The sequence below is a fragment of the Oncorhynchus mykiss genome, chromosome 30 (genome assembly GCF_013265735.2).
Source record: "Oncorhynchus mykiss isolate Arlee chromosome 30, USDA_OmykA_1.1, whole genome shotgun sequence".
Taxonomy (NCBI): Eukaryota; Metazoa; Chordata; class Actinopteri; order Salmoniformes; family Salmonidae; genus Oncorhynchus; species Oncorhynchus mykiss.
This window is the reverse complement of record NC_050570.1, coordinates 45,502,400-45,517,847: the sequence shown is the minus strand read 5'-3', so window position 1 is coordinate 45,517,847 and position 15,448 is coordinate 45,502,400. Positions and strand designations below refer to the sequence as shown.

The 15,448-nt window shown below is 42.7% G+C and overlaps 1 protein-coding gene across 11 annotated transcripts in view; it reads right to left on the bottom strand.

The window, feature by feature from the left end:
- The window catches only part of LOC110521924 (C-Jun-amino-terminal kinase-interacting protein 3), a 76,902-nt gene that overhangs the window by 39,588 nt on the left and 21,866 nt on the right, over positions 1-15,448 (bottom strand). For 4 of the 11 annotated variants that reach the window (XM_036968834.1, XM_036968841.1, XM_036968839.1 and 1 more), the window contains 10 exons: positions 13,570-13,690; positions 10,999-11,069; positions 10,747-10,838; positions 10,062-10,085; positions 6,102-6,162; positions 3,349-3,583; positions 3,033-3,135; positions 2,838-2,956; positions 2,135-2,146; positions 1,633-1,650 (listed from right to left, as the gene is read on the bottom strand). In XM_036968834.1, coding sequence (XP_036824729.1) covers positions 1,633-1,650; positions 2,135-2,146; positions 2,838-2,956; positions 3,033-3,135; positions 3,349-3,583; positions 6,102-6,162; positions 10,062-10,085; positions 10,747-10,838; positions 10,999-11,069; positions 13,570-13,690 — 856 coding nt within the window. Of the gene's footprint in view, positions 1-1,632; positions 1,651-2,134; positions 2,147-2,837; positions 2,957-3,032; positions 3,136-3,348; positions 3,584-6,101; positions 6,163-8,338; positions 8,463-10,061; positions 10,086-10,746; positions 10,839-10,998; positions 11,070-13,569; positions 13,691-15,448 lie in introns of those variants that run through there. The other 7 variants (XM_036968836.1, XM_036968840.1, XM_036968837.1 and 4 more) reach the window with 4 other exon arrangements.

Genomic DNA, 15,448 nt, shown 5'->3' with positions numbered 1-15,448 from the left:
TCTTCATCCTACAAAAAATAAGTGGTAAGCCTACCTGTTTGACAGACACAATTATCCTATCCATTGATGACGGTGTAGCAAAATACTCCAACACTGTCACATTAAATACCTCCATGTCTGAGAAGGGCTTGGTGTGTTTGACTAAAACAAGGGCTCGAATTGAGTGATGGTATCACATACCATTTGTTAAAGAAGAGGGCACAAATTATATCTATTGTTTGCTTTATATTTTGAAATAAATACATAAAACGTGTCCAGATTATATCAAGATTATAACAATGCTTAACTCCGTGGCGCCTTATGGTAGAAACAAGCTCTAAAATGTCCGCGAAGTACGTGACTCCGATGCATATGGGGATATATTAATTCCTGTATATGACACTCTGAAGCTAAACTGCAGCCTATAATATTCGAGGAGATAAAAAAAATGACTGCTATTCTGTCCCTATTAATTGAGCTTTTCTCTTTCTGAAAAGAGAAGATGTTTGTTTAAACCCAGGCAGCTTTTAGGGAAGCACTTCTGTTGTTGGGTTATACAACGGACAAGTAGCCAGCAGTTGAAGCTTACAGTTTTCTGTGTCAGTAGAGCCTCTGTCTGGGTGGAAAGGTAACTTTTGAAAGTGCCATGCTTAGATTCATGACTAAGATGTACTTATTTTTATCTCACCTAGTTCAGCAAAATGTCCAGGGCATTGGTGATTTTATCAATGTAATCAGATTGAAAATATTAGGCTATGTTATTGACACTTAACTGATTATATAGCCTACTAACCAGATGTGTTAAAAATTGTGTTTAATTTGCAGCATAGGCCTTTTAATTGGGCTGCTATTATGTTCTGTTCCTCTGATTTTTGTCTTGCCTAGGGCAGCAGAACGTCCAGGACCGGCCCTGATTCAGTTGTAGTGAAGACTACAGAGATGTGACACTTTATAGTTGTGTGGTAAAACTGTTTCTTGCAATCTGATTGTATTAATGAGACAGGGTTTATGCATCACTTTATGAAAAGACAATTGCATGACTGAGGTCACTTGGGTTAACTGAACTCATTTACCGGGCTGGACTCTTTTAGGCCCGAGGTACAGGACTTTTCTTGAGGAACCAGAGCTCATTGTTTGTTATATTTATAACGTGTGTAATCATGTGTGTAACGTGTGTAATATGTGTGTAATCATTTATTTTGGTAATACAACCAACACAAAAGAACACCATTGTTTTGAAGTTATTTCCAATGTTTTAAAGGTTTATGAAAAGTGTATGTCTTGACGGACAGGACGGGACTCATTCCCTCTCAACCAAAAAGGAGAAATCAATATTTTCTCTGGTAGGCACAACCTACCTGGCTACCCTACAAACAATAGCCTCATGTCAAAACCGTTAGAGCTTTCGCAGTGTCAAACATGAGGACAAAGCAATGAATTAAAAATCTAAATAAAAGGTGAAAAACAAATACAAAAAGAAAAGGCTTGCCAGACTCAAATAACAGCCAACAGGAAACGGGTGGAAGTGACATCACAGCAGGGGAACAGGTAGGAAATGGCATCACAACATGGAACGCAGAAAAGACAAGACACAACGACATGGGAGGATGAGCAACAGCTAGAGATGCTGAATAAGGCTAGAGGAAGCCTTACCGAAAAAATCATCACGGACTGGGGAGAGGAAGAGAAACGGGGAGAGAGAAGGACAGGGGGGCGGGGGCACAGCCCAGAGAGAAAGAGAGAAGGAGGGATGGGGTGAGACAAAAAAGAGAGAGAATGCTGATAAGCACTTGTTATATTCAAAAGCTTCAGAGAGTAAAAAGAGAGCTTGGATCTGTCCAAGACCAGAGAACACTGTCAGTTTAGACTCAGAGAGATTCACCTTCATTGACCACAGGGTTCAGTTGAGCTTTGTAACATTATGACCAACCAATCAAAGAAAGCATTATCTGGACAATATCTGGACTAGATCAACATTTAAAACAACTGTTGTAGCATGTAATGCCAGCATATGTCATTGGGAGGTGTGTGTGTGTGTGTGTGTGTGTGTGTGTGTGTGAGTGAGTGAGTGAGTGAGTGAGTGAGTGAGTGAGTGAGTGAGAGAGAGAGAGGAGAGAAAGAGAGAGAAAGAGAAAGAGAGGGTTCAGATACACACCTGAGAACTCCCCTAGAGGTGTATCCAGCATACACAGGAAGGGAGAGAGGAAGCACAGAGAAGGGTCATGGGTCAATAAACTAATATGATCGCAATTAAATAAACCACTCATAAAGCTCTGTCAACTATACCTGGTAAAAGGAAGTAAACCAAGAGTAAATCAAGAATAATTTAGCTTGCCCTGTAAAATCAACCACTCAAATATATAAAATAAATGGGGACTGCAGCCATGGTGCAAGTGATATCCTAGGGTGCTTTGCGGTGCAGTGGAGGATGGGGGAGCTGCCGGGAATGTGAGGTGGTGATGAACATTTTGCTGTGTGCATGGAGTTCAGAGCTAGCCAGTGCTATGGCAACGATGACACAGCTGGTGACACAGCTGGTGCACTAAGCACCGCAGCTTACATTCCCAATGACTCTTTGCTTAGTGCAGACAGAGGTCGGGTTCCAGGGTGACTACATTTCAGACGCATGCCAGAACTCACAATGCTCGATAGGTGTTTAACATATCAGCTAAACACATTATTTGAAATAGCAATCTGACACCCGACTGTGCAGTCGATGACATGACACACAACCATTGGTTAATGCAATGCAACATTTGCAATGTAGACAGCCTGGAACATGACCAGAGACTTGCCTAGGTTGCCTTCCAATAGCTAATTTGCATATACCCCACCCAATAGTCCTCTGATTGGCTTACCTAAAAGCTCAGCCCCGGCGTCAACATCCCCGATGATGTCAGACTTGGCATCCTTGATCTCATGGTAGAGAGAGTCAGTGTTGATACCGAACGCCTCATTCACAATGCCCTGGGAAGGACTGACACACACACTGATATTTAATCATTGCTCTGTGTGTGTGTGTGTGTGTGTGTGTGTGTGTGTGTGTGTGTTACCTGTTTCCTCCACCATAGAGACGGGGGTCCACACACATATCCAGCTCTGGTGTGGAATCAATGATCTCTTGGAATTCTGACCCCTCATCACTGCTACCCATACCTGAGTACAGATAGAATATCATACACACTCAAAACCATATTCACAAAGCATCTCAGAATAGGAGTGATGATCTAGGATCAGTTTTGCATTTTAGATCATAATGAATAAGATTACATGGACAGGGGGGGGACCTGATCCTAGATCAGTACTCCTTCTCTGAGGGACCTTATCAATACATGCATGGGTGTGTGTGTAACAACACGTTACACTCACCGATGCTGACATTCCTGGTTTTCTGGGAGACCTGCACCTCCATGTTTTTGCTGAGGTGTTTAGCACTCTTCATGCCGCGGCTTACAGCATGCATTGGGTCGAACTCGCCGGGTGGGAGGAAGCCCTCGTTGAGGGGCGTGACGGTGGCGGAAGGGACGGAGGAAGTGGGCGTGTTGGACTTACTTCCTGTGCTACTGGGCGTGGCCGCCACCGAGTCCGACTCGGAACCATCCTCCTGGGGCATCAGAGGTCAGACGGTTAAAGAGGTTAAGGGGCTGTATTGTTAAAGAGGGGCTGCATCCCGATTATCCACCCTTCTCCCAAAGTGTCCACGTGCACACTTCCCTTCATGGATTTAACAATGGAGGAAACTCCCTTCAGACAATGTTTGCATCAAGCCAATGCTTTTAAATTAATGACGGAGAGTGTGCAATGCACATTTAGGCTGAAGGGTGGAGAATAGGGAAGCCAGGGTTCTTCTCTTGCAAGGCTCGTTGGAATGTTCACAATCTTGCGCGTACACATAGTAACAAAGCATCACACTTACATGTGAAACGTGATGTAAAGACAGGTGCAAACGGGACGATAGAATCTATGTTATGTTCTATTATTGTAGAAAAAAGTACTTACAGTGCCTTGCGAAAGTATTCGGCCCCCTTGAACTTTGCGACCTTTTGCCACATTTCAGGCTTCAAACATAAAGATATAAAACTGTATTTTTTTGTGAATAATCAACAACAAGTGGGACACAATCATGAAGTGGAACGACATTTATTGGATATTTCAAACTTTTTTAACAAATCAAAAACTGAAAAATTGGGCGTGTAAAATTATTCAGCCTCTTTACTTTCAGTGCAGCAAACTCTCTCCAGAAGTTCAGTGAGGATCTCTGAATGATCCAATGTTGACCTAAATGACTAATGATGATAAATACAATCCACCTGTGTGTAATCAAGTCTCCGTATAAATGCACCTGCACTGTGATAGTCTCAGAGGTCCGTTAAAAGCGCAGAGAGCATCATGAAGAACAAGGAACACACCAGGCAGGTCCGAGATACTGTTGTGAAGAAGTTTAAAGCCGGATTTGGATACAAAAAGATTTCCCAAGCTTTAAACATCCCAAGGAGCGCTGTGCAAGCGATAATATTGAAATGGAAGGAGTATCAGACCACTGCAAATCTACCAAGACCTGGCCGTCCCTCTAAACTTTCAGCTCATACAAGGAGAAGACTGATCAGAGATGCAGCCAAGAGGCCCATGATCACTCTGGATGAACTGCAGAGATCTACAGCTGAGGTGGGAGACTCTGTCCATAGGACAACAATCAGTCGTATATTGCACAAATCTGGCCTTTATGGAAGAGTGGCAAGAAGAAAGCCATTTCTTAAAGATATCCATAAAAAGTGTTGTTTAAAGTTCGCCACAAGCCACCTGGGAGACACACCAAACATCTGGTCAGATGAAACCAAAATTGAACTTTTTGGCAACAATGCAAAACGTTATGTTTGGCGTAAAAGCAACACAGCTCATCACCCTGAACACACCATCCCCACTGTCAAACATGGTGGTGGCAGCATCATGGTTTGGGCCTGCTTTTCTTCAGCAGGGACAGGGAAGATGGTTAAAATTGATGGGAAGATGGATGGAGCTGGATGGAGCCAAATACAGGACCATTCTGGAAGAAAACCTGATGGAGTCTGCAAAAGACCTGAGACTGGGACAGAGATTTGTCTTCCAAAAAGACAATGATCCAAAACATAAAGCAAAATCTACAATGGAATGGTTCAAAAATAAACATATCCAGGTGTTAGAATGGCCAAGTCAAAGTCCAGACCTGAATCCAATCGAGAATCTGTGGAAAGAACTGAAAACTGCTGTTCACAAATGCTCTCCATCCAACCTCACTGAGCTCGAGCTGTTTTGCAAGGAGGAATGGGAAAAAATTTCAGTCTCTCGATGTGCAAAACTGATAGAGACATACCCCAAGCGACTTACAGCTGTAATCGCAGCAAAAGGTGGCGCTACAAAGTATTAACTTAAGGGGGCTGAATAATTTTGCACGCCCAATTTTTCAGTTTTTGATTTGTTAAAAAAGTTTGAAATATCCAATAAATGTCGTTCCACTTCATGATTGTGTCCCACTTGTTGTTGATTCTTCACAAAAAAATACAGTTTATATCTTTATGTTTGAAGCCTGAAATGTGGCAAAAGGTCGCAAAGTTCAAGGGGGCCGAATACTTTCACAAGGCACTGTAAGTGAAAAGAAATTACACCAATTTAATGTAATATTTTTATCCTAATATTAATGTATTCATCATATCTGTTCATACACTGTCATGTCTTCATTACACTCACCGCCATAAAAAAACTATCGACAAGCACCACAAAGAAAAGCTCTTGGAAGACGAGGGACACATGCAGGCGTGAGGGATGTGTCTGGATGATTCTGATTGACGGTGGTAATGGTGGGGGTGTGGCATGACGCGTTCTGCAGACGTGAGGTCCAGGGGGAGTGTCTGTGTGCGTCCCAAATGTCATCCTATTCCCCTTTATAGTGCACTACTTTTAACCAGGGCCCATAGTGCTCTGGTCAAAAGTAGTGCACTATAAAAAGAATAGGGTGCCATTTGGGATGGAGCCGCTATCACACCTGGTAGCCAGAGGTGTAGCGGGATTGGCTGAGCTCGTTGACCTGCCAGAAGTCGGTCCCAGACCCAGGCATTATCATCCTAGCCCCCCCCCCCCCCACGTACCATCCCCATGCCCTCTCCACTGGGGTACAGGCTCAACGACGGGGGACGCTCCACTTTGCTGCTGGGGGAAAAGAGAGGGGGCGGGAGGAGAGAGGAGGACAGGAGAGTGGAGCACGAAACAAAGGGGGGAAGAGTAAAGGTTTGAGAGAAGAAAAAGGAAACAGGGAGATAGAGGGAGTGGCAGAGAGAGAGAGGTGAGGGGGAAAAGAGAGGCGAGGGGCAGAGAGAGGGGTAGAGGGGAGAGAAAGAGAGAGGGAGGGGCAGAGAGAGCAGGAGATAATGTACTGTACATTAGGTATCTGGAGAGATGTGAAAGCTAACTTTGGGGTTGCATAAGCATAAAACTGAAAATCCCCTGAATTAAGTACAACACACAAAGCCAGCTACTGGACAGACTGACACTAAACCAGACCGACATAATATGACACGAGATATCCATGTTATGGAGAAACGGGAGAGGCTATAAGGACACGCCTGTTGCCCAAATTGATGACGTACTGTATGTCGCGCAGTTGAGAGTAAAGTGGAGGCGAGCGGATTGGTTGGGTTCAGTCAAGCTGGTGCGAATGACCAATGCAACTGTGTTGTATCGAGGCTTGCCGACTGGAGTTGCTTCCCACTGTGCAGCTGTATTACATGGTCAATTTCTTCCATCCCAATTTATTTTATTTTGAGTAGGATAACAGCCTACACGAAAAAGAACGCGTCAAATTGGTAGTAACCATATGGATGTCACCATGATACAGTCTACTGCTCAATGGGGAGAGTTTGCCAGCAACAACATTCATTAAAATGTTTTTAAAAAATTGCACCAAAGAAAACTCTGTATATATCAATGATGTCGCTCTTGCTGCTGGTGATTCTCTGATCCACCTCTACGCAGACGACACCATTCTGTATACTTCTGGCCCTTCTTTGGACACTGTGCTAACTAACCTCCAGACGAGCTTCATGGTCATACAACTCTCCTTCCGTGGCCTCCAACTGCTCTTAAATGCAAGTAAAACTAAATGCATGCTATTCAACCGATCGCTGCCCGCACCCGCCCATCCGTCCAGCATCCCTACTCTGGACGGTTCTGACTTAGAATGTGTGGACAACTACAAATACCTAGGTGTCTGGTTAGACTGTAAACTCTCCTTCCAGACCCACATTAACCATCTCCAATCCAAAATTAAATATAGAATTGGCTTCCTATTTGGCAACAAAGCATCCTTCACTAATGCTGCCAAACATACTCTCGTAAAACGGACTATCCTACCGATCCTTGACTTCTGCGATGTCATTTACAAAATAGCCTCCAACACTCTACTCAACAAATTGGATGCCGTCTATCACAGTGCCATCCGTTTTGTCACCAAAGCCCCATATACTACCCACCACTCCGACCTGTATGCTCTCATTGGCTGGCCCTCGCTTCATACTCGTCGCCAAACTGGTTCCAGGTCATCTACAAGTCTTTGCTAGGTAAAGCCCTGCCTTATCTCAGTTTACTGGTCACCATAGCAGCACACACCCGCTCCAGCAGGTATATTTCACTGGTCACCCCCAAAGCCAATTCCTCCTTTGGCCGCCTTTCCTTCCAGTTCTCTGCTGCCAATGACTGGAACGAACGGCAAAAATCACTGAAGCTGGAGACTCATATCTCCCTCACTAACTTCAAGCACCAGCTGTCAGAGCAGCTCACAGATCATTGCACCTTAAATAGGCCATCCAACTACCTCATCCCCATACTGTATTTATTTATTTTGCTCCTTCGCACCCCATTCGCATTCATCTTCTGCACATCAATCCCTCCAGTGTTTAATTGCTATATCGTAATTACCTCGCCACTATGGCCTATTTATTGCCTTTACCTCCCTTATCTTACCTCATTTGCACACATTGTATATAGACTTTTTTTTCCTACTGTATGTTTGTTTATTCAATGTGTAACTCCGTGTTGTTGTATGTGTCAAACTGCTTTGCTTTATCTTGGCCAGGTCGCAGTTGTAAATGAGAACTTGTTCTCAACTAGCCTACCTGGTTAAATAAAGGCGAAATAAATAAAAAATATATTTAAAAAATAAAAAAGTGATAGACAACAATACAGATTAAAAACAAAACAACAAAAAAAGGTGTGCAGGTGTAGTTGGAAGCCTAAGGGCTTATATGAAAACCACACCACAAAAAAAACTATATGCAATACATAAGTACAAAAATAAAAAAGGTTTGTTAAAACAGATAACAAAACTTACTAAATATAAATGACTTGAACATGGAGCACAGTGTCCTTTGCTTCTGCTTGCCGAGCACTGCTGTCCCGCAGTAAGGAGTGGGAAGTAGCTAGCTAGTGTAGCCAATATCAAGCCTGGGTGACAGCGAAAGCACATTTATTGTAGTGAATTTCACATAAAATACTCAGATAAAAACGTAATTATTCTGAATACTCTACCAAGTCCTGACTTCGGCAGACAAGTTTCAAATCCTCGCTGGAGTTTCTAGCCACAAGCATAAACTAGCTAGCTCGGAAGGGTTCATCAGGACGACTGCATGAACAAACTGAACCGAATCCATTCGTCTCCACTCGACTCAGCTGTGCGACAGAAACACAGACAGACCATAAACAGTGGGTGATATAGGAGAAGGTAAAGGACAAAGGCACAAACTCTGGGCCCATTCCATATTGGGACATACTGGGGGCAGGGGAACTTCTAGTCCAAGGAGAGGCTGGTTGGTCAATGGAGCCAGGGCAGTGATTGTCAGTCCTAGTCCTGGGAACCACAGGGTCTGCAGGCCTGATTCAACTAATCAACAAGCTCCCCATTAGTTGAATCAGGTGTGTTAGTGCTGGGCTGGAGCAAAAGCTTGTATACTCAGCAGACCTGGGTTTTTAGATACCTGAAAATTTGTGCTGAGCGATTAACCAAAGTTCCGTTTTTTGTTGTTGTTATTATAAACAACTAATTGACATGCTTCAATTACTTGAATTCCACTTAGTTTTTAGTTTTTTTGGTAGCCCAACACCCTGTTTCTCTAGAGAGAAATCAAATCATGCACGAGAGAAATTAAGTCCAGCGCTATATGGGATGCTGAGCTGACGGGAGTTGTAGTTTTCATTAAGCAAATATTCAAGTTCAGCTCAGAAAAGTGGTAATTAACTACAATGGCCATAATCCATTGCGCCTGTTCTTTTCTGGTTTGGATATATTTTTACGCCTGCTATGCTAGGTTAGATACACACAGACCGCATACGCCACAGCAAGAGAGAGAAGATAGTAGACAACACAATAACGAGAGAGAGGGATAGAGTTTGTGAAAGTATGCCTTATCTACTTTAAAGAACTAGTAAAAAGATTTCGTCAGACAGCTCTGTAGCATACTTAGGCATGCTAGCCTAGCTAGCTAGACAGTACAGTATGGGGAGAACAGAGATAACGTTAGATGGTTGGTTGTCTGGCTGGCTGCTACTGCCTGAGCAGAGTTGAGATGCTGATTTTAAGGAATTAATACTTATGAAGTCGTCAAATAAAACTAAGTAATATACACAACTGAAATATTTAAATATTTAATAGCAATTCTCTATTTTTCTATGTGGACCTGACAGAGACAATAGAATATTTCCAATGTTTTGACAATTGAATGTTCACTATTTTTGAAAAAGCTCTAATCATTTTAATGTCATTATTTCATAATGCATTTAATGTAAAAAATAAATAATCGAACTGAAACGAACTCAAAAATCTATAATCCCTCGGCACTACTGAAATAAATACTGTATCTGAGCCTGGTTCAGCTTGCCTGGCTTAAAAAACCAATAGAAAAGTCCCAAAAAGACTCAGCAAAAAGCTCTGAATATTTAAAATGATTTTCCAAGTATTTGAACCCGGGTCCTATACTCAGGACCAAGACTGACAAACACTGAATGAGATTGAGGGGACAGGCATGGAGGGGGGGAGGTTTTTGGGGGTAGTGATTTACCTTTTCCTCCACATGTGGCGTTGACTGTGCAACACAGCAGCACGAGCACAGAGTGAGACAACGAGACAGACATATATTGATTAGAGTGAAGCCAAACCATGATACAACAGGTCACAAGTGGTGTAGTGGAGGGTAAAACACACGTAAATGTTGTTTACTGACATATTTTATTATGCACAAGCTTTTACCAACCTTTTGTGGAAAAAAGGCATTGAAAGTATAGGGAGCGTTACTTTACTCACCACAAACAGCGATCAGCTTTTACCCACCTGTTTTTTAACCACTACATCACTGGTCACAAGACAAGCTACCACAGACTAACACAGCAGCACAACAGAAGGCATTACACACAACACAACTACAGCACACTAAACACAGAACACTAAACCCTTGCACACTTATTCCAAGCACAACAAAGCACAGACCATTACCTCAGCATAGTTGCTACTACTAAGCTATGCCAGGATCCATTTCTATACTCTTCCCCCTGCACACACACACACACACCCACCAACACACCCACCTACCCACACTTTCCAGAAAGGTCACAACTAACTATATTATTTTATGTCTATGTTGTTATATGAATTGTAGAGCTTTGTCTGTATGCTCCTCAACGGATTTTCCTCACTTGGGGATAATAACATTTTATGATGAAAATGTTTTTAAAAAGTCGGCCACTCACGTTCGTCCACTGCCTGGCCCTTCTGACTGGCTGTTGTTCCCTGCCTGTTGCATCTTGGACCTCTCAATATGCTCCACGTATGTTTGAATCATCTGACAGGAAGAGAGAGGATGAGTGAGGAAGATGGACGTAATTCCACTGACTTGGTTCTATTGCACCAGGCGAACAACATCATGATACAAACCTAGCAGCTTGTAATGGAGTCAGATACTAAACTCTCTCATGCACGCACACACACACGGCTGTTCCTACCTCCGTGTGTCGCTGGTGCAATGCATTGTACTCCTTCTTCATGTCTGACTCACGCTCCTCCAGACGAGTGACTGAAACCCAGATAAACAGAATCAGAGTCAACCAGCCACCCATTGTAACAGCACTGTGGGTTATACACTTCGGGCTGGTGAGATTCTCCATTGAAAGTGACTATTAGTCCAGGACTTTCTGGAAATGGCTCCATATTGAACAGTGGATAGTGTGATGGTGCTCTCCATTTAAAGCTGGTCTGCTTTGAAACACTAAATGGTAGCAGGCCCGTTTTCTTATTGATTGAATATGTGAGTCTTTTTGCTGTCAGAGGCACTAAAACCCTATTAAGCCATATTAACCACAGAACATGCACTGGCTCATCCGGACATGGTGGGTTAGTGTAAAACGGGCTATATTGTGTCCTTGAATACTACACGCAAATCTCTTCATGGTGCAAAACCAATGTGTGCTAGTAGGCTATGTTTAGTCCTCCACATCGTAGGTAGACAACCACTATGTGCTAGGCTATACACTTTGTGCTTGGAAGTCAATAGTGTACCATCACATAGTTATGAGTAATGCAGACTCACGGTGTGTGCGGTAGTTCTGAGTCGTGAAGACTCACAGTGTGCTAGTTCTGATTAGTGCACACTTGCAGTGTGCTAGTTTTGAGAAGTACACACTCACTCTGGTCGAAGCAGTTCGTGCTCTGAGTAATATTACACAGTGTTTTAGTACTGAGGTACTACTCACTCTGGTTGGAGTAGTTCAAGTTATTATAGTTCTATACTCACTCTGGTTGGAGTAGTTCAGGTTATTATAGTTCTATACTCACCCTGGTCAGAGTAGTTCTAGTTTTTAAACATTGATGAGCAACAGAAAAATACATACAGAATCGATGTGTTGTCTTATGTAAACAAAGTCTGATCCATCACACTGCTGGGCATATCTGTTTGTAAATGCCATGAGATACAGTGCAATCACCTGCAGCTGTTTATCCCATGTAGTGGGCAAATGGCATTGTCAACATCAAATTGTCAGAGTACTAAGTCTATACTCACTCTTGATGAAGTAATTCTAGTTATTAATAGTCTATACTCACTCTGGTCGGAGAAGTTCTAGTTATTATAGTTCTATACTCACTCTGGTCGGCGTCGTTCTAGTTATTATAGTTCTATACTCACTCTGATCGAAGTAGTTCCGGTTATTAGAATTTTATACTCACTCTATTCGGAGTAGTTCTAGTTATTAAGTTTAAGGGTGTTTTCACAAATAGTCCTCTTTAAAATAACTGATCTCAGTCCTCTTTAGTGAACTCTGGGGTAAAAAAAAGCTAAAGAACTCAGTTCCCTTTGTATTCACACTGCCTGTCACGCCTGCTCCCGCTTCCCCTCTCTGGCGCTCGAGGGTGCCAGGCTGCCCTTCATTACCCCACACCTGTCACCATCATTACGTGCATCAGCGCTCAATGGACTCATCTGGACTCCTTTATTTTGTTGATTACCCCTCTATATCTGTCTGCTCCTCAGTTTGTTCCCTGTGTCATCATTGATGTTGTTACGTTTTCCCCTGTCCAGACGATGTCCTTGTTTGTTTCTGGTATATTATCCATTAAATGTACTCTCCTTGTACTTGCTTCTCATCTCCCAGCGTCGGTCCTTACACTGCCCTTGACTTCGAATGAGGACTCAACTCTTTCGCCTGTTCACTTAACCTATTTTGTGGTCCGAGTCTTCTTTGATTTCACATTGCAATGTTTTAAAAGGAACCAAGGCCTTTTTCCAACATTTAATCAATGTACTCTGCGTTTTTACAGAGTGCAGGACAAGCCATTCCATCAGAACTTGTTATCATACAGATATTTATTAATACTTATATTTTGGAAGATAATAGATTTAATTTAGTTAAAAGATGAGACATAATAATTATAATTTCTATGAACATGTAAATATTATTGGTAACAGAATAAATAGCAGAAGAATAACTGCAGACAAATAATGCTATAATTGAAAATTCTACACCCAATGTAGTCTACTGCCCCTTTAAGAGCTAAAATAGATTTTGTACCCTATGTCGTGATTCTCACCAAGGATATTGTTGTCATCACACACTATTCAAATCCCACATTGAAATAAACAGGTTAGAATATCTCTTTATAGATCACATATTGCAAACAAATAATATTTTTCTGCGAACCGGCAGATAATCATCTTCTCTCTTTTGTGGCACCAACGTGAGGGGTTATGGGAGGGGAAACAGTGTTGCAGTATTCTAGTATGTGGTGTGGGAATAATAACAAGCGAACCTGTGTAGCTTTGTGTTCACATTGCCCTAAAAAAGTGAACCGGACCGAGGAATTCAAGGGAACCGAACTGACCACCTCTTGAGTTCGGTTCACTTCGGGGTCCGTTTTGAGGGGTCTGAGTTCCTTTGGAGTGTTCACACTGGACAAAAAATTAAGCAAACCACGCTGAGTTCACAAAAATTGTCAGAAAGGGACCAAGTGTGAAAACACACTAATACTCACTCTGGTCAGAGTAGTTCTAGTTCTGAGCAGTAACAGTAGTCTATACTCACTCTGGTCAGAGTAGTTCTTGGTCTTGAGCTCCAGTTGTTTCCCCTGCAGTTCCAAGCTCTCCACATGAGTCTGCAAGTCCTTCTTCTCCCCCTCCAATGCATCCTCAAACTCTATGAATTTCTGTGGGAGAGAACAACCATACACAGTCAGTCAAAACGCTATGGGCTGGTTTCCCAGACACAGATTAAGCCTAGTCCTGGACTAAAACGCTGACTCAAGGGAGAATATCCACTGAAATGTTTTTTTTTTTAGCCCAAGACTAGATTTACTCTGTGTCCGGGAAACCGGCCCTAAACATTTTTATGGTAGAGAACATCCACACAGTCCTCAAACTCTAGGAATTTCTTTGGGATAAAACAACCAATAATTAATTCAGGAAGTGAACTGAAATTGCAAATCAAGAATGGAAAAATCTTCATCAAAAATAAAATAGATAGGAATTACAGCGCACTCGGAAAGTATTCAGACCCCGTGACTTTTTCCACAATTTTTACAGCATTATTCTAAAAATGTATTACATTTTTTTTTAAATCTTCATCAATGTCCACACAATAATGACAAAGCGAAAACAGGTTTTTAGAAATGTTAGCAAATGTATTAAAAATAAAAAAACAAATATCTTATTTACATAAGTATTCAGACCCTTTGCTATGAGACTCGAAATTGAGCTCAAGTGCATCCTGTTTCCATTGATAATCCTTGAGATGTTTCTACAACTTGATTGGAGTCCACCTGTGGTAAATTCAATTGATTAGACATGACTTGGAAAAGCACACGCCTGTCTATATAAGGTCCCACAGTTGACAGGGCATGTCAGAGCAAAAACCAAGCCATGAGGTCGAAGGAATTGTCCTTAGAGCTCAGAGACAGGATTGTGTCGAGGCACAGATCTGGGGAAGGGTACCAAAACATCTCTGCAGAATTGAAGGTCCCCAAGAACACAGTGGCCTCCATCATTCTTAATTGGAAGAAGTTTGGAACCACCAAGACTCTTCCTAGAGCTGGCCGCCCGGCCAAACTGAGCATTCGGGGGAAAAGGGCCTTGGTCAGGGAGGTGACCAAGAACCCGATGTTCACTCTGATAGATCTCCGGAGTTCCTCTGTGGAGATCTGAGAACCTTCCAGAAGGACAACCATTTCTGCAGCACTCCACCAATCAAGTCTTTATGGTAGATGGTAGAGTGGCCAGACGGAAGCCACTCCTCAGTAAAAAAGCATATGACAGCCCGCTTGGACTTTGCCAAAAGACACCTAAGGACCCTCATACGATGAGAAACCAGATTCTCTGGTTTGATGAAGCCAAGATTGAACTCTTTGGCCTGAATGCCAAGCGTCACATCTGGAGGAAACCTGGCATCATCCCTACGGTGAAGCATGTTGGTGGCAGCATCATGCTGTGGAGATGTATTTCAGTGCCAGGGACTAGGAGACTAGTCAGGATCGAGGGAAAGATGAACGGAGCAAAGTACAGAGATATCCTTGATGAAAACCTGCTCCAGAGACCTCAGGACCTTAGACTGGGGCAAAACTTCACCTTACAACAGGACAACGACCCTAAGCACACAGTCAAGACAACTTCAAGACAAATCTCTGAATGTCATTGAATGGCCCAGCCAGAGCCCGGACTTGAACCCAATCGAACATCTCTGGAGAGAACTGAAAATAGCTGTGCAGCGAAGCTCCCGATCCAACCTGACAGAACTTGAGAGGATCTGCAGAGAAGAATGGGAGAAACTCTTCAAATACAGGTGTGCCAAGCATGTAGCGTCATACCCAAGAAGACTCGAGGCTGTAATCTCTGCCAAAGGTGCTTCAACAAAGTACTGAGTAAAGGATCTGAATACCTACAGTGGCAAGAAAAAGTATGTGAACCCTTTG